Here is a 20,275-nt window from a genome sequence, read left to right as displayed (position 1 = left end):
TATTTAGGAGCTCTGTAGCTTGTTTTATTTTTAGAATGGGGATAGTAGCTATAAAGTTGGTGCAAATGTTTTGCAAAGAATGACTATGTTTTAAAATCTCAAGTCACCGTGTGTGTGAATATATGTATTGGTCAACAGGGTGTTGAGCCTGTGAGACAGTCGTAACATGTATTGTAGAAAAATATAAGATCATTTTAGGGTCTTTCTCTGACTTGAATCTAATCTGACGTCACATCAAATGTAGTGTTTATTTAATATGGTATTGAAGCTCCGAACGAAGGGTCTCAGTTTTGAGTCTTCCCAAACCCATTTGTTTAAATTTAAATATTTGTTTCGTTATTGGTATTTGGTATAAAGGGTTATGTTTGTTTAATTGTACGATTGAGAGAGAGTTTTAAAGGGAGTATAAGATTCTCTTAGAACGTTTCACTGGTATATCATCTTTAGTTACAGCTAGAACAAGATGTTTGCATAATCTGGAATATCCAGACCAAAATCTAAACTCCAAATCTTATTACAAAACGCTCAACACAATCAAATAGATTAAAATCTTGCTGTTCTACATTCTACTGCTATCTTACACATCCCACAATTAGTCTCTCTGATGAAAGAACACACAATTTTATTGATCAACCAATACTCCGTACTGGCTTGGTTGACATGTAAATATGAGTAACTGATCGATACCTTCTTCGTCTCTTAGCTAGCCTCATCAGACTCTCCGATAACTGATGATTACTAGAACTCCGTTCATCATCAACATTTTCATGGCTCTGAGCCGCAACAACATCCTTTCCATTCTTCCTCTTGTTAATATTTCCATGATCAGAACTTATTACGCTGCTGATATTTGCGGTATCAGAAGAAGTTATTCTGTTGTCATTATCATCGTCTCCGCTTAGCTGCATGAGCTGCTCAGCTGCAGCAGCCATGTCCATATCTTTCGAGTCTTCGATTTTTATCAGTGCCATCTTCTTTTCTCTTCTTCTCTCTGGAGATACTAGTTTGCAGGTTTTTATACATGCTTGTTGGTAGCCTATTAAGTTGTTATTACTGTATATCTGTAGAAGCATTTTGTAAGAGAAATTACCAGGAAGATGTGAGGAAAGTGTTCGTCAACTTGGAGGATATATTGCTTACCTCCGTTTTTTGTTTTGTCAAATTATTTTTTTATTGTTTATATTAAAATGACCAAATTAATAGCTAAAAAACTGCTGCTTTTACACCCAATGCGCGTATTGAGATCTCTACACGGATGCGGGGTCGCCATAAATCATAACCCCGATTTTTACGTCAAATAATGTGCCATTTCCGATTCTAAATTAGTAACTCAGTCGATTAGATTCGATTCCAGATATTTAAAAACGGAGTAACATGATTATTTACCTTATTACAATAATTAAAGCAAAAACAATACTTAGCTCGAACCATTCAAATTTTTATTGAGCCGAATTCTAGCTCGTAAAATTAGCGAGCCTTATCGAATTTCTATTATTTCGATTTTTTTATTATATATACAATTTTATACAAATATTAAATATTTTACATATTCTGTCGAATCGAACTCCAGCCTAACCAAAAGTTGAGGCACCTAATCCTATTATTGAAGAATCTAGTTTATGGATTTAAAAATCTGTAAAAGGTGAGATCCCGAATCCACCGATTTCCGGAACATTTTTAACATTGGCAAAATTAACTCATAATTTATAAAATCATTAATATCTGATACTATATTAATTAAGATCAACAAAAGGTTTGCAATTTATTTGGTTAATTAACACGTTTGCCTCAGAACCCTTAGACAGCTAGACATCCACACTCCACAGTAAAAAGAGTAAAAATATTTTCCTTAATCAGCTCATTATGGGTAGCAGAATATTCTTTATCATAATAAATGCAAAAAGTTACTCCCCATCCTTTTAATTTGTTATCAAAAGAATCGGACACGGAATTTAAGAAATATGTATAAAGTAGTGTAAAAAAGAAAGAAATGTGGGTGAAGTGGTGGACTCATTGATTTTTAATGTATAAAAGAGAGATAGTTGAATAAAATTAGTGTGAAAAGGAAGAAAAAATGGGAAAATGGTGGAACCCATTGATTATTTTTTGGTAAATTTTGAAATGTAAAGAAATGAAGCGGACATCCAAAAAAAACTGTAAAGAAATGAAAAGTACGGGGGAGTAATATTTTCCTTGTATTTCAAGATCATTATTTTAATATCAAGACTGTAGGTGAAAAATTGTCAAAAGAAAGGGCCCAGTCTAAGTCAATACCGTGAATTCTATATACTTAGCAATGAAGACTGAAGAGTGATGTTTCTTGAAACTAAAAGATAAAAGAAAAAAGATTAACCTGTATTGACTTGCTAAGTCGCTTGAATATAGTCCAGGAGCTGCTGTATGCCACAAGTTACTTGGAAGTTTAACTTACGAGCAGTGACAATTGTATAGAATTTGATACAAAAAATTTATATAGAATAATATTATAATTAATGTGAAATGTTATAATTGAATTTATTAATGTGAATACAAGGTTACTTGCCATGAAACGGTCCACAAACCCGGAAGATTATATTTCCAAATAATTTGAGTTAATAAAAAAAAACATACATCTTTGTGAACACATTTTGTTCACTGTAAAATAAACATTTCTATCCTTTTAAAACACTTTTAACTCAATCAACTCTCTGCTCATTGCTTTCATCTCCGAGCTATCCGACTGTCATCGGGGTTATTGTGCGTGGTGATTGGCACAAATTTTTTTTACAAGAACGTGTCTGTTCAAGCTTTTTCCTTTGACCCCATCCCACAATCTGAACTCAGCCATCTTATGTTTGTTGCCCCTAGACCCGAGTCACCTGACAATTCGGATAACCGGTTCGGTTTTGGATCGGATCAATTTCGGATTGGATCTACTTTCGGATTATGATATATTTGAAAATCATTCGGATCGGATCGGATGTGATTCGGTTCGGGTCTAATTCAGATTAAAATCGGATAAAATTCGGATTAAGATCGGACACAATTCTGTTCGAATTAAATTCGGTTAGGATATTTTTGAATCATAATTTTTTTATTTTTTCAAATTTTGAAATTTGAAAAATATCTTTTTTATTTAATTTAGTATTTTTAATATAATATAATGTAGTTTTACAAAAGAATCTGATTAAATAAGTATGTTATCATAAACATGTTTATGAAATTATTTAAAGTATAAATTTTACTTATTTCGGGTCATATTCAGTTCAGGTAATATATTATTCGGTTTCAAGTTATAATCGAATCTTGTATTTCGGATCATTTTCGGTTAAATTTTTGGTTCGGGTATTTTTCGGATCGGTTTAAATTGGTTTTCGGATAATTATCGAATTATATGATTTAGATCCTGGATCGGATATGGGTTTCATAAATTTCGGTTCAGTTATTCGGATTCAGACCCATTTTGCGAGGTTGCCCCTTGCATATTATAGCCTTCTGGTCATCTCAAACTGAGCAAAATACAAAATGTAGACCTCCTTGATCATAAACTCCATTTTTTAAATACATGTTCTTTCAATCAACGGAATCTTTTTAAAGCTAGTTTATAACCCGTGATTTGCACACGGATATTTTAAAAATTATTTAATAAAATAAATAAATAAATTTATAATTAAAATTGAATAATATAATTCTGAAAGATTAAGTTATATATATAATAAGTGTATTTTATCTGCATATTACGATAAATTCATTTATGAAATTCTTTCGTTTCATAAGTTATTTTTATGTTATATATTTTATGAAATTATTTCTATAAATAGATCTGTCAAAATTTAAAGTTTAGTTCAAATTTGTATTAAAAACTTATCATAAATAACATAATTCATATTTAAAATTGTATTGCAAAGTTTTCATAATTAAAATGGGTCATAATAAATATATGGATCTTTTATAAACTTAATATAGATACCAAACCTAAAAATGGATAGTCCATCGGGTCAAATTAAAATTAAAAATTATATCCGAACCAAAATATGAATATCAAACCTTAGGAAATGGTTATCCAACAATTTATAATATATAAATTTCTTAAATTTTTATTCTTAGCCTTAGCAACTCCTCAGCGCTCCCCTCTTCAATTTTAATAAATAGACACCTCTGAACATAGGCGACGCCTGGTTGCATTTGATACAGAATCCCGTTTCAGTCGGTCAAACACAAGTACAAGCCAACATGACATGTTTTATGAAGATTCTAAGCTGAAGATCATATATATATATATATTTTAATTTCCTACCATACATTTCATTTTCATTTCAAATAAGTAGCAGCAACATACTAATAAAACAGTCATTCCAAGAAAAAAATGTAAGGAATTCTCTGATAAACATTTTACTCACTCATACGGACTTGATACATATCCAAAGTATATACTCCTTCCGTCCCTAAAAACATTTTCTTTTTGTGTTGGACACGTTTGCCAATGTACACTTTTGATTGTTAATATCTTTAATTTCGTATTAGTATTAAATATAATCGATACTAACAGCAAAGCTTGGAAATAATCCAAGTTACAATTGGAGGAGCGTGTTGGAAGCTCAGAACTTGGTCAAACAAGGAATTTCTTGTCGAGTGGGAGGCGGTCACTCTATCCTTATCAATGATACTCCATGGCTTCCAGAAGTTCATGATCCGTACATTCACACTATCCCTGCATCTTTGGTAAATCAAAATGTTTTTTCTCTAATGATTACAGGAGCTCATCAGTGGGACATTGATCTTATTCGAGACATTTTTGACGACAGAGATGCAAACCTCATTCTTTCTATTCCTCTGGGAGAAGATAACGAGGATAATTGGTTTTGGAGACATGACAAGTTGGGCGTTTACTCAGTGAAAAGTACATACATTAATCTGCAACTTGCCAGGAGTCGAAATCTGGATAACAATTCTGGTTTTTGGAGAAAGCTATGGAACCTCAAAATTCCACCAAAAGTAAAGAACTTTCTTTGGAGATCAGTGAATTGCTGCTTACCCACCAAAGATCTTCTTCGTATTAAACGAGTTCCAGTTAATAGTATATGCCCAGTTTGTAATGATGGTGCATAAACTATATTGCATTCTCTAGTGGTTTGCCCATTTGCGGAAAGTTGCAGGTCTACAGCAGCTCTTCTCGTCATAACGGGTGAATATCAATCTTTTGGGGACTGGCCTCAACTGATTTTTGATCAGAGCAACAAGACCTCAATCATTCTCTCAGTTATGCTTTGCTGGAAGTTGTGGGGGAATCGTAATGATTTAGTATGGTCTCAGAAATGTTTATCAGCTATGGAGGTAGTTCAGTCAACATTGTCCGTCCTTAACCAATGGCAATTCATCCAAGATAAATTTTTTGATAATTCTTTGGGATTATTCTACCTGAAGATGGTCAAGTAACTTGGCAAGCTCCAATGCATAATCGGGTTAAGATCAATACTGACGCAACACTCTTTAGTGACATAAATAGATTCAGCCATGCCCAAGTCGTCCGAGATCATAATGGTGAGCTGGTGGAAGCAATGTCTAGATGCCATCAAGGCACGATCAGTCCAGAAGCAGCTGAAGCTATGGGGATTCGCGAAGCCTTAAGCTGGGTAAAACAGAAGCAGAAACAGGATGTGGTAATAGAAACAGACTACCTAGTTGTGGTCCAGTGGATTCGAAGTTCATATGCCACGCTTTCTTATGTGGGCAGGTTGGTTGAGGATTGCAGACAACTTTTAATGGATTTGCAGGGTAAAAACGTGATGTTAAGATTTGTAAAACGGTCTGCGAATATCGTAGCTCACTATCTAGCGAGTTATAACTCTTCTTTAGCTGATCGTAGGTGGGAAAAGGAAAATGTCCATCAAGAATTCCTTTCCATTTTATGTAATGATTTAAAGTAATAAAGTTCTCTTCTTTTCCGGCAAAAAAAATACTCATAAATACGAATCCAACAAGATCACTCATGACTATATTTGATCTTATAAATTAGACGTAAACTAATAGTCAATCGCTTAACATGTATTACGGGACGGAGGGAGTAGTATATAGTATTGCATGGATCTCCTCGACAATGACATCTGCACCCTTCCATTCTTCTTCTCTTGCCTTCTATTACATACATTTGAATAATTCTTTTCTAGGGAGGAAGTTGGCTACAGAAATATTTCTGCTCCTATTCTATCTGCCTCTCTTTTTCCAAAAAGTAAAATTGCACTCCTCAATGCACATCCGCTTTAAACCAGTTCTTGTCAAACTGAAATCATATGTTTGGTTTCACATGTAAAGTTTATGTTTTAAATATGTGTGTGAGAGAGGGGGCAATGTACCATTTTTAGATAATTTGTTTTAGATCTTTCCGGAGCTTTTTTAAGAAATAGCTCAATCATATGGATGACAAAGAATGCACAATCCTTTGTATTTGGTTGTTGAGGAACCTGATGGTAATTCAAGGATGAAGGAACATAATGGTTAAAAATTAAAATACAGTTAGGCATGCTATCAAACAATAAAGTAAACATAAAATCTAAGGCATGCCATAGGGATTTTACATCAACTGTTTTTTTCTGAAAATAGCTAGTAATTTTAAAGTTTTTCCCCATTTTTTGTTTCAAAAGCCTTCATTGGTCAAGACTTGCAAATTACATATTTATAGAATTAAATATAACATATGTCAGTTGGTGAATGGTTTCACTTTAGTTTTCTTACCACCATTCACTGTGTTTAAAAATTATATCACTTGCGAAGAAAAAAAATGAAAAATAGGGTAAAATTCCTACAACTAAAATTAGTCTTTAATTAAAATGATTCACCATAATCGATATTTTTGAATTGCTTTCTCTTCAATAATTTCATATTTGAATTGTTTTCGGTGTGCCGCGTGTACCACAATTCAAGAAAGACAGGAAGGGTTGACGTTTAAGGCTCCGTTTGATATTGCTGTTACAGACCGATACAACAGCTTTTTGCTCAAAAACTGTCAGAAAGGTGTTTGATAAATTTTAAAAGCTGCTATTTGTGAAAGCGTTTTTGGTCCAAAAGCTGCTTTTAGCAAAAACATGCCCCCATGCTTTTGGAAAACGTAGTTTTTAGCTTTTTCAGAAAGTAGCTATCAGTTTCACCATCAAACCTTCTCAAAAATATTATTTTTATATATATTATATCTCAAAATATGTATAAATTAAAAAAATTACCAAACAATCATCTAATTTTCCTTACAGCACTTTTTCCACCGGCTCTTTTTCCCACAGACAACAGTTTTTAACAAATCCCAAACAGAGTCTTAATAGAAAAATTGGAGCAAAAGAGTAAAATAGATGAGTAAGATAATATGGTAGCACTGGTCATAACAGTCTCAAACCTGATTCCCAAGTTGATATGGATGTAATCTACGGGGAGGTAAACTTAGAAGATTCATTCATATTTTACGCTGCCATTATATTTTTTCCCCAATTATCGGTTTCTTTTCGGATAGATATCTAGAGAGGACATTTTCAGGAGTTCTAAAATTTCTAGTTTTAGAGCCTACTAGTTGGTAACCCGTGCTTTGCACGGGTCAAGAATTAAAAATAATAGTTTTACATTATTATATATATAAAATTAAAATTCATAATCCGTACAAAATATATATCTGAATATAATAGATAAAATGCTGTTAAAATATGTAATTAAAAAAATCGAAATTAAGTATAACTCTAAAATTTCATCGTATAGTTCTAATTATGCATACACCTAATTATTTACTTATACAAATCTGACATGTTAACTTATTAATACAATTATTTTAAAATAAACCGACGCTTGGATGTTCAACAACAAATAAAAATTGAAGGAAAATAAAATTTACAGAGAGTAAAAGTTAATTTTTGTCAGTTGAGATTTTATTACATAAAATTTTAAAAATAATTGTATAATTTTTTTAGTGATTACCAAGATTTAGGACATAAACATGGTTTCACTTATTAGTATAGATAGTTGATAGTTGATAACTCGTGCGAAACACTGACCCGAGACTAAAAATATCAAATTAATATTTGTAGAGAATTATTCATAATTTATGCGAAATACGAATTAAAATTAATATATTAATATCAAATATTAAATTGGTACTTGCAAAAAATAGTTATGTGGTTAAAAAGAATCGAATCAGTTATCAAATTCCCCCCTATAATTCTAGTTTTGCATTGTTTTACTTGATATAGAAATCCAACATATTAGTTTTTTATTTTTGTGAAACGAATTGTAGGTCTATCTTACGAACCAAATATCTGTTTTTTAGATAATTTAATATCAATTAATATTATTTGATAATTATCTGATAGAGAAAATATCCTAAATGCACTTCTAGTCCATTGTGATTTAGGTTTTTCCATCAACCAGTTGTAGCATTTTTTGACAGCTGCATGATAAAGTTAATTAAATTGTGCAGTTAGTTAGGTCTTAGATAAGCTAAAAAATAAATCTTAACCTTTTTTAACTCATCCATATGTTTGTTGAACATGTAGTCTGTTGTAGCCCTTACTGCAAGCCACAAAAGCTTTCTCAAAATGATTCCTTTATGATCTTTCACCATGTTCCTATAAAGGTGCATAACACAGAATCTGTGTTCAGAGTTTGGAACCACTTCTGTCAATGCATTGATCAAACCCTGAAATAATTATAAAGGTAAGTTACAATGCCAATTAATAAACCATGAAATGTGAAATAAAGGTCTAGTTACCTTTTTCCTATCATAAATGAATGTCTAAGATGCAGAATTGACCACACCAACATCAGTTACCAATAGATTTATGAACCAATTCCAACTTTCTGAATTTTCTGCCTCAACAATGGCCCAACAAATAGGGTACATCCCATCATTAGAGTCACACCCAACTGCTGTCAATAATTGACCTCCATAAGGTCCCTTGAGATGGCAACCATCCAGCCCAATTATAGGTCTGCAGCCTATTTTAAATCCTTTCTTGATAGGTCCTAAACAAACATATATTCTTTTAAATCTTCTTCACTCCAATCCAATTTGTTCTTCTTCTAATACAACATCAACTATGGATTCAGGCATAGATTTTTTCACTTCATTCACATAATTCCATAATTTACCATATTGTTGAATATGATCACCCTTAATATTCTGCAATGCCAACCTCTTAACCCTTCCTACCATATAGATGCTAACATTACAGTGCCAATCATTAATTATCTTCTTTTGAAATGCAGATATTGGCCAAATGGGATTCATCCCAAGGTCATTCTCATAATGCTTAGCTAACCACCCTATAGTAATTTGTTTTGGTTCAAAGGTAGGTGCACAAGTATGTTTCTTGAAATAAGTCTTCACCTGGTATGTAGAAATGCTCTACATTTTAGTGGCATAGATTTTCCACTTACATGCACTAGCAAGACATACAAATCTAACTTTCACTCCAAAATTTCTTACTAGCTTTATTGCTCTCATGTGCACAATGGCATGCTTTCTCACTGCTGCCCTAAATGAAGTTGTACCCGTGAACAACATTCCCAACTCAAATTATGGATCTCTCATATCTGTCTCCTCATTAAAAACATGATACTTCAATTCCTCTTCATCAGTGCTATTTCCAACCATTCTCTCTTCTTCACTACCAGTATACTCACTGAAGTCAGATACATCACCTAAGTCTAGTTCATCTTGATTCAAGAAGCATGTCATTGTAGATACATCAAATGCACACATACCATAATGCCTATCCTTTTCATCAGCACACTTGTCTTTTTTGAACTCACCATTTTTAAAAGCTATTACATCTTCATCTGTTGAGTCCATGTTTGAGCTGTCACCATGAAAGCTGTTGCCATCACTATGATGATCACTATGATCATCAACTAATTCATTTCCAAAGTTAGGCTCTACAATATCTTCATGATTATTAAAGTCTTTATACATACCCTCAAGTTCAAATAATTGCTCCAATTATTCTTTCTCATATGCAATATGTCTAGGATCATTTACATAAACTAGGTCATCCAAATGCACCTGTGATGGTATGTATGCTTCACTAACACCATATACATGTATGATTCTACTGCAATCCAGAGCATCACACATTTGCAAGGCATGAGCATCACTTGATTAAGGGTTCAAATTGCTCTCTAAATCACCATTTGGAACCTTGTAAAACACCTCACAAACAAATATTGATTCACCACATTCAGTTAACATATTACCTATCTCTAAAAAACTCATCTCATCCACATCAAAGTTGTCTACATATCTTATTTGTCCACCAAAATAATTTCTAGGATTTAGTTCAAATTGACCACCAATGTGCATTTTTATGGAAAATTTATCAAGAAAATCTGCATAAATATGAAAAGGTGGCAGAAACACATAGTAAGCAATCATATTCACTGTGTTCTTCAAACCCAAAGCCTCTTAAAACACAAAAATCACACTTTTCTATAACACCTATGCAAACATGATGGTTACAGTCATATGAGATAATATTACAGATAATATCACATTATACAAGTAAAAATTAAAATTGTATCACTTCAAACTCACTACTGCAATCAAGGAAAAAAACATGAAACAAGAGAAAGCAAGAAACTGACTACTGTAATCGGGTGAAGGGTTTTTAGCACATAAATGCAGCGAAAACGTAAATTTAAATCTAAAAAAAAACGAAACCCTCCGCAGGATCCATGCGAAAAATAATATTTAATTCGTAGTTCAGTATGTTTACCTTAAGAAACTTTACGTTAATGGAAAGATGGAGGTCTTTAATGGCGATCCAAAACGATGAACGAAGATCCTTAGCAACTGCTCCTCAAGTGTGAAGCACTCCACACCAAAAAAACGATGTAATGAAGGAGGAGGAGATGGAGAGAATTAGGGTTTTGTAAATCTTTTTGGTTGAGGCAAAAATAGGGTCTATAATAGTATATTTATAGGCAAAATTTTCAGCTGAAAATTTTCCCATAAAATATTATTATTATTAACCCTTTATTATTCTCACTAATAATTAAAACACTTTTAATTATTAATCCTTTTTCTAAACACTTTAGAAATAATTCTCTCACTTGATTTAATTTCCAAAAATTAAATTCTTAATTAATAATATTAAGAACTTTTTCTTAATTAATTTATAATCAATTAAATCTCATTTAATCAATTATTAAATTTTCCAATTTATTTATTTCATAAATAAATAATTATCAGCCATTATTAATTAATTTCTCCACCATTAAATCATTCTCTTTTATGGTGTGACCCTATAGGTTCAATTTTAAGCCGATAGTAGAAATAAATAATAAAACTATTTTATCATTATTTATATAAATTCTCTAATTCATTAAATATGATTAATTAATTAATCATATTTATTCTACATCGTGAGGGATACTTCTCAGCATATCGCGACTATCCGGATAATACGAATTCACTGCTTAGAATACCAAGAACCTATTCAGTGAGTAGTTACCGTACAATTAATTTCTTCTACCCTGCAATGTCACGATTAAATACAAGGCATGGAACTTGTGTCAAACCTATCTTATTTAATGACTTGCTTTCCCATTCACTATGCTTAGTTTTATTTAATGTAAATTAAAAACTCCTTTCTAATTTCATTCACTCTGGCCAGAGATTCCTGAACTAACATAAGTGGATCAACATTGAACATTCTCTTCCTGCACTGGAAGGGGTAGATCCTTTATTGATCATACACTATCTTCGTGTACAAATTCCTATACCCAGTAGAGCCCTTATAATTGTCCCTTGAGACTAAGAACTAAACCAAAGCATAGTTCAGTGTACACAAGATGACTATGATGATCTCAAGTCTAAGGATACTTGTACAACTATCACTATGTGAACAACTGCTGACACGTGAGTGAACTCCATCAGTTGTTCAGCTGTGTGAGTCATGTTCAGTGAACTTATTCTATAATAAGCACCTACATACTAGCTATAGTGTCACCACACCAATGTCTATGAGAACAGACATCCTTCATAATGAAGCAAGCATAGTATGTATCGATCTTTGCGGATTATTAATTACCAGTTAGTAATCCTACGGCCAGGAACTATTTAAGTTTAGAGTTATCATCATTTAGGTCTCATTATTATGATCTCATCACAATCCATAAAAAGCTTTACTCTAAACTATGGTATATCTTATTTAAACATTTAAATAGATAGAACCCGCAATAAAAACAAAACAAGTCTTTTATTAATATCATTGAAATCAAAACAGATTACATAAAAGTTATTCCTAAATCCTCATACATGATTGGACTTAGGACATATCTCTTTCATCGGGTGCTTCCTTCGGGGAGTATACATCATTTTCAGCTACAGGACGCACAGACCATGCCATGGGAAATTCAGTAAGAATCTTGAAAATTAAGACATAAAGAATATTAGGAGGGAATCAAGAAGAGTAAAGTGGGAGATTGGCGCCAAACTACCTCCAACAAGTGCTTATATGGTACAATAATGCATATTTTGCTGCAATTACAAGAACACCCTACACAATTAGCTTTATTTACTAATGGAAGTAACAGCTGAGTTGACGGGCATACACATTCCGCAGAGTATCATCAACTGGAGGTACACAATCTGCAATTTGAAGGAATGAAGGTACACACTCTGCATTTTGTTGATACTGCAGGTACACACTCTGCATTTTAGTCTGGGATGAGCGAAAAGCGAACTTATAACATGCGACGATGAATTAGAGATAAGCCCATAGTCACTTAAGATAAGTTCATAATCACTTGACACAACTACTTAAGATAAGTCTATAAGAGCATGCATATCACAAGACATTTTAATGCCCAATTCATGTCTCGGGAAGCACAATCAGCACATGCACTATCCACTAGTGTCGGAGGAAAATGAAAAGTTAGGCATGTGGACCGTTTAGTGGTCATGGCCAACAGCAGAGCACTGTTATCAATAATCTTATTTTATGTTTTTCTTATTCTTTAATATTTTTTTTATCGTAGGTAACCCGCAGCCGCTACCCTTCGGGTGCGCACTGGGTAAACCCTACGGGCTCACGCAATAACCTGCAAACCACGTGAACCAAGGTAAACCGCATTTAAGCGACAGACTCTGACTCAGGAGGCATAATCATAAATTCTCCTCCCGTGGGATTCGAACCTGTGACCAAGAGGACAATTTTCCTCTCTTTAACCAACTGAGCCAACCCTTGTATTCGTTAGTGTACATGAGTGTATATGTGACTGTTGACTAGTAACAAATAATTTTTTTTGGTTATAAATTGTAAGTTATTTTCATTCATTTCGTCCTATAAACTTTATCTCTCTAGCAATTTTTATATTCTGAAATTATACTTCAAACTTATGAATCCTAATAATTCTGCCCGCAAGGGTTGACCCTGTTGGTTAAAGAGGGGATACTTGGTCATAAGTTCGAATCCTACGGGAGGAGAATTTATGATTATATCTCCTGAGTCAGAATCTGTCGTCAAAATGCTAATATGAAAAATGCTCAATTTTCAGACCAACTAAATTTCATGTATTTGAATTATAAAAGATGTTATAATTTTATATTATAATTTACCTTTATTAAAATTAATAATTTACTAATTTAATTATATGCTAACGAAAATCTTACAAGATAATTATAAGTTAATTAAATTATATATAATTGAGTTTAGTGGGGTCCAAAAATATATAAAAAAGTAATCTATACTATATTATAATAGATGAAATATTAAAAGTTTGATAATCGGTCGGTAATTACTGAAATTACTTAATTACCCTTACTTAATTATTACAATTCTAATTATTGGGTCGATCAATTTTAATTCTAATTGATATTGAAGACAACTTCATTGCTTTACCAATTTCAATTCTATTTTAAATCGAACTCTATATCATTCTAATTTATATTAAATTCTACAAATTTATATTTTAATTCATTTCGAATTTTATATTATTCAAATTTGTTACTTCGGGCTAAATTATATTTAAGCAAACTAAATATAATTATTAAGATTTAGTTGATATATCATGTGAATCGGGTTAATATAAAATAATAATATTATCAATCCTCCTAAAAAATTATACAAATGAACTTGGATAAACAAAATAATATATTTCATTTATCCATGATAAAAAAATACATTATACACACTACTACAAAATTCAACTTACATAGCATTTATATTTGAGCGTACGTAGCGTTTTTGAGTGCTATGTAAGCCAGTGCCATGCAAGTTCATTTCACTTGCATAACGCTTGCTTACGAGCTATCCAAGTACATTAATTTAAATAACACTTTTATAAGTGCTATGTAAGTAACCGTTATCCTAATACATGTATTACTTATATAGCACTTTTACGAACGCTATTTACGTCATTTGATTTAAAATAACATCACTTACATAATTGTACAATTGGTTCAGACTAGCACAAAACTAAAATAAAAATATAATTCGACCAACAAAAATAAATCATATATACTAATTATTAAGTCTAAAACAAAATTATCTTATTGATCCGCACTTTAAAAAAATTAAAATAAAACTAAAAATAATTAGTTTGATTTTGTCGGTGTATTGGGCATCGGGTTAAAATAAAATAATATAAACCACTAATCCGAGATAAATCAAATTAATATTAGACTAATTATAATTCGTATCCTATTGATATGAACTAAAAAATCTATATTATAATAGATGAAATATTAAAAGTTTGGTAGTCGGTCGGTTGGTACTTGCTGAAATTACTTAATTACCCTTACTTAATTATTGCAATTCTAATTATTGGGTCTATCAATTCTAATTCTAATTGATATCGAAGTCAATTTCCTCTATTATTTTACCAATTTCAATTCTATTTTATATCGAACTCTAGATCATTATAATTTATATTAAATTCAACTTCTTCTACCAATTTATATTTTAATTCATATCGAATTCTATATTATTTAATTATATTTATCCAGGATAAAAAAATACATTATACAATTAATTCAGACTAACACAAAACTAAAATAGAAATACAATTCGAACAACAAAAATAAATCATATATACTAATTATTTAGTCTAAAACAAAATTATCTTATTAATCCACATTTAAAAAAAAAGTAAAAGAAAACTAAAAATAATTAGTTTGATTTGATCGGTGTATTGGGCATTTGGCTAAAATAAAAATAATATAAACCACCGATCCGAGATAAATCAAATTAATATTAGACTAAGTATAATATGTATCCTATTGATGTGAAGTAAAAAAATCAAATTTTAATTAAAACATAAATATTATTTTTTTAAAAATACACATAAAATTATCAATAAAACTCTATCGTTCAATTAGTAATATTGTCTTTTTCAAATATCATTTATAGAATTATAATTAATCAATTAAGTAATCACTATGCTAAAATTATATATTTTAAGTTCCCAACGTAATGGAGACATTATATTTTTACCCTTAATAAAATAATAATTTTGTTGTAATAATATTTCCCTTCTTATCAATACTATCACTTTAAATCAGTTTAAATATTCTAAAAAATTATGAACAAATACGTTTACTAATATAATTATTATGAAGTCATATCATTTAAAGTTTTAAATGAACAAAATTCAAAATTAAATTCAAAATTTTTAATTTTTTTTATATAATATTAAAGAAAATCTGTGTGATCCGTGCATAGCATTGATTTAAGCTAGTACTAAAATAATAGATTAGTTGGGACATTGCGTTGGAGAGAATTGGATACATTTTTTCTTGGGACAACTTTGACAACTTTTGCTTGGTTGACAATAGGGATGGTAACGGGCGGGTTCGGATCGGGTATTGTAAAATTCAAATCCAAATTCAAATATTTTCGGGTTATCCAAATTCAAATCCGTCGGGTTTCGGATCGGTTCGGATCGGTTCGGATATTTTTCGGGTATCCAAAATTATGAATAATGTAGTCAAATTTAATATTATTTATACATACAAACACCACTAATTACATTTATATGATAGCTAAAATTAAAATATATTAACTAATAAGTAATTAAACAGATTATATTGCGGGTTGACATGGTGAGTTATATCTAAGATATGTTGATAACATAATATTTAGTATTTCATCACAAATTAGATTTTTTATATAAATATATACAAAGTACATCTCACATAATAAAAGCTGATTTTGAAATAAAAAATCATAATTCACTAAATAAGTGTAGACAATCTTGATAATAATATACTATTACTCAAATAATACAATAACAATATATAAATTATATGTATTACATATAAAATATTAAATATAATCATGTGTCGGGTTTTAATTGGGTTTCGGATTTGGATCGGGTTTGAATTAGATTTCGGATTTCGGATTTCGGATCGGGTATCAAAATCCAAATCCAAATCGGGAACGTAACCTAGTAGTAGCCTAATCACTTGAGATATCTTATTGCGCTTATTGCGCGTTTAAAATTTATATATACACACATGCACCTCAAACAATTGTTTGCGTAATTTGCAATTTCTATACTTTAAATATTCAACTTTGTATATTGATACGAAACTCTCAACACAATAAGCTAGGTCAGAACCTTGGTATTCTATGTGATACATTCCACTTATTAGTCTTTCTGATGACAAATTACTCGATTTCATCGATCAGATTATTCACCGTACGGGCTTTGTAAACATTTAGAGATGAATAATTGATCTATATCTTCTATGTTTTCTAGTCAGCCTCATCAAACTCTCCGATAACTGATGATTAATATTTGCAGTCTTAGAAAAAGTTATTATGTTGTCACTATCTTGGTCTCCTCTGAGTTGTATGAGCTGCTCAGCTGCTGCAGCTAGCCCTGTCCATATCTTCCAGTGCTTCCATATCTATCAATGCCATCTTTTATTCTTCTCTCTGGAGATTTTAGTTTGTGGCTTTTTATGTATATATACATGCTTGTTGATAAGTATTTTTAAAAATAATAATATACGTTAACAGCCGATCATGTTCCAACAAGAGTGTTCCGGATGCAATACAGTCCAATCATTGAATATTAGTAGCAAATGGTCTTGATTTGTATAAATTATTGAGATATCCCACGTTTTACACATAAATTTCCCCAAAAGGCCAAAACTGACAAGCCTCCTTCATTATTGCAGCTCAATTATTGCTTCTATCGTGTGTGTACCGGAATACTCCACACCTACAATTTAAAACGCCACCACTCAATTTCTGTGGCATTTTTCACGTTATGGAGTTGTGTCTGGATGTGGAGCTCAACACGATATGATCATCATAAATTTGATCATGAATATTCTTAATTTGACTCCTCATGTTGGTTTATTGGGTAAAATTTGTTGGAACACTACAAGAAACATGGCTTCTAACATGCCGATTTTTCCCAGTTTTATGTCGGTCGGTATTGTGGCGGTTGGAAAACTCCCTGTTTCTTGTAGTAGAAGATCAGCCTATGGTCTAGCTCACTCTTTAACTAGCGTCAGCGTTTATATATACCAGTGGCAGACATGCTGATTATGAACTTAATCTTTTTCAGTGACTATGGAGTTAAGCATATTCCATCAATTAAATTGCAGCTTAGAGTATATGACAGGTTCTAAAAAATGTTTCTATATTATATTTGTTTTCAAAATAATAAAAATTAAGTAATAAAGTCCGAGTACCAAAATAAAGATAGCTGCGAACTCTGATTTTTTTAGAGAGAATATAGTTTGTTGTTTACGGAATTAGAACCTTTTTTTTCCAGAAATTAGGGTTAGAACTTTGTTTGTTCTAGAAATTGTTATTTAACATCAATACCACTATTTAAAATAAAATTTAAAATTAAAAATTGACGAATAAGAGTATCTCCAACAATATTGTATCCAGCATGCTAGATGACGTGCATATATATACCACCTTCTTTGGGTTACTGGAGAGTAACAAAGTGTCGGCACTAGACAGAATGGCTCCCACTACTATTTCTGCATTATCCAAGGAGAAAACCTTGAAATCTGATTTTGTCCGGGATGAAGACGAGCGTCCCAAAGTTGCTTACAATCAATTCAGCAATGAAATTCCTGTCATTTCTCTAGCTGGTTTGAATTTGGATGGCAGGAGAACTGAGATATGCAGTAAAATAGTCGAGGCCTGTGAAGGCTGGGGAATTTTCCAAGTGGTTGATCATGGACTTGACCATGGTTTGATCTCTGAAATGACTCGTCTTTCTCGGGAATTCTTTGCTTTGCCTGAGGAGGAAAAACTCCGGTATGATACAACCGGTGGTAAGAAAGGCGGCTTCACTATTTCCACTCCTATCGAGGTACATTTACAATTTTCATAGATAATGCAACATAATTTAAATACCTAGTAAATTACAGACTTGTGCCGAACTATATCCAATTTTGCACTTTGATGACCCGAGTCTTAAATTTGCATTGAGAAAATATATTTTTACAAAAAGTGACCTTAGCCACCTTTTCGAATAGCAAAAGCAACATCTGACCAACATATTACAAACTTTAAACTTTACATATTACAAACTTTAAACTTTGGCACCATAGTGCTTAAGTAGAAAAAGTTGTCACCACTCTTAAAATAATTTTGCATGTTCTTAGGCTTCTCAGTTTTCAGTTCCTCTTGTAGCAGAATCATATCACAGTATATTTAATAATAGTAACCATTTAAATTTGAATTTGACAATCATGATCTATGGATTAGCTGCTCTTAATTTTTCTAATGGTATGATAATACAGGGTGACAGCATAATGGATTGGCGTGAGTTTGTAACTTATTTAACGTACCCGATAAACTCTCGGGACTACTCCAGATGGCCTGATAAGCCCGAGGGATGGAGGTCTATTACGGAGGTTTACGGTGAGAAGTTGATGGTGCTAGGTGCCAAGATACTGGAAGTGTTATCAGAGGCCATGGGGCTTGAGAAAGAGGCTATTGCAAAGGCCTGTGTGGACATGAAACAAAAAATGATAGTCAATTACTATCCCACGTGCCCCGAACCCGACTTGACACTCGGGTGCAGAAGGCATACTGATCCAGGTGCAATTACCATTTTGCTTCAGGATCAGGTTGGTGGGTTACAGGCCACTAGGGATGGTGGCAAAACTTGGATTACTGTTCATCCTGTGGAAGGAGCTTTTGTAGTTAATCTCGGTGATTATGGTCATGTAAGTTCATCTTATCGTAATTAAAGACTCCGTTTTCTCTGTACTTAAATATATTGTTCACAAATAATTAGTTTGTGCTTTGTGTAGTATTTGAGCAATGGGAGGTTCAAAACTGCTGATCACCAAGTAGTAGTTAATTCAACCTCTACCAGAGTGTCGATTGCGACTTTCCAGTACCCAGATCCGAATGCAATAGTATTTCCACTAACGATTAGAGAGGGAGAGAAGGCAATTCTGGATGAGGCCATCACATTTGGTGAGATGTTTAAGAGAATCCTGGATGCACATATTGAGGGAAATCTCCAGAAGAAATTGGCTAAAGAGAAGCGGTTGCAGGGGGAGAAGGCAAATCTGGATATGCAATCCAAAACTGCACCCAAAATTTCAGCTTGAATCTTTATTTTTCCACTTCACACAAACTTTACGCGAACTGCCCTTATGCTGCTGCAACAATAGGATTGTCTCTAGCCAGCCCCCATTTATAAATATGTTACTTATTCTGTGTGTTCTGCTTAATGAATTATGTCAATGTAAATATGCGATATCTGAATATCGCAGTACTAAATATTTCAAGATCCTCTCTCAGCATGCAATAAGGGAATGCATTTATGTACATTTTTAAATCCAGTGCTTCCTTCTGTCGAAAAAAACTAAAAAAAATTCCAGTGCTGTTTATTCTTGTGTCTGTTCTTACCATCTGTAGTAATGTTTTTTAATGTTTTTCTTTAAAAAGAATCAAAATTTTATTCTCAAATCATACAATCGAGCAAATCTTTTAAATTTTAAGAAATTAAAACCTGCACCTTTATTAGTTCGTAAAGAATGAACTTGATGGGATAACTTTTACGAAAAAACGTGATACATGTTTTATAGATTTTTTTTAGTAATGATGTTTTATAGACTTTGTTATAATATTATCATTTTTAGTAAGAAAAGTTTACAAACATCACATTTAAACAACATAGAAGTAACTATTCACTGCACGTCATGAGCATGTTTTAAATTAAACTAACTTTTAAGCCGGGGATTTTTTTAGTATCGTTTATTTGACCTTTTATAAACACACGCCTATAAAAGTGTATATTTTAGTGATAATTTTGAAATTTTAGTTAAAAA

At 32.0% G+C, this 20,275-nt stretch overlaps 2 protein-coding genes across 2 annotated transcripts; both read left to right on the top strand.

The window, feature by feature from the left end:
- The first annotated feature begins 4,725 nt into the window (after window positions 1-4,725).
- Window positions 4,726-6,243, top strand: LOC141674859 (uncharacterized). Its single transcript, XM_074481562.1, has 4 exons — window positions 4,726-5,056; window positions 5,108-5,269; window positions 5,404-5,713; window positions 6,147-6,243. The coding sequence occupies exons 1-4, from the start codon at window positions 4,726-4,728 to the stop codon at window positions 6,241-6,243; spliced, it is 900 nt and encodes a 299-aa protein (XP_074337663.1).
- An 11,608-nt stretch (window positions 6,244-17,851) lies between these two features.
- Window positions 17,852-19,840, top strand: LOC141672657 (flavone synthase-like). The gene is made up of 3 exons (XM_074479302.1): window positions 17,852-18,297; window positions 18,731-19,159; window positions 19,247-19,840. The coding sequence occupies exons 1-3, from the start codon at window positions 17,866-17,868 to the stop codon at window positions 19,550-19,552; spliced, it is 1,167 nt and encodes a 388-aa protein (XP_074335403.1). The 5' UTR covers window positions 17,852-17,865; the 3' UTR covers window positions 19,553-19,840.
- Window positions 19,841-20,275: the final 435 nt, after the last annotated feature.

The sequence above is a fragment of the Apium graveolens genome, chromosome 7 (genome assembly GCF_009905375.1).
Source record: "Apium graveolens cultivar Ventura chromosome 7, ASM990537v1, whole genome shotgun sequence".
Classification (NCBI taxonomy): Eukaryota; Viridiplantae; Streptophyta; class Magnoliopsida; order Apiales; family Apiaceae; genus Apium; species Apium graveolens.
Note: the sequence above shows the minus strand (reverse complement) of the source record. Positions and strands in the feature narration are given on the sequence as shown.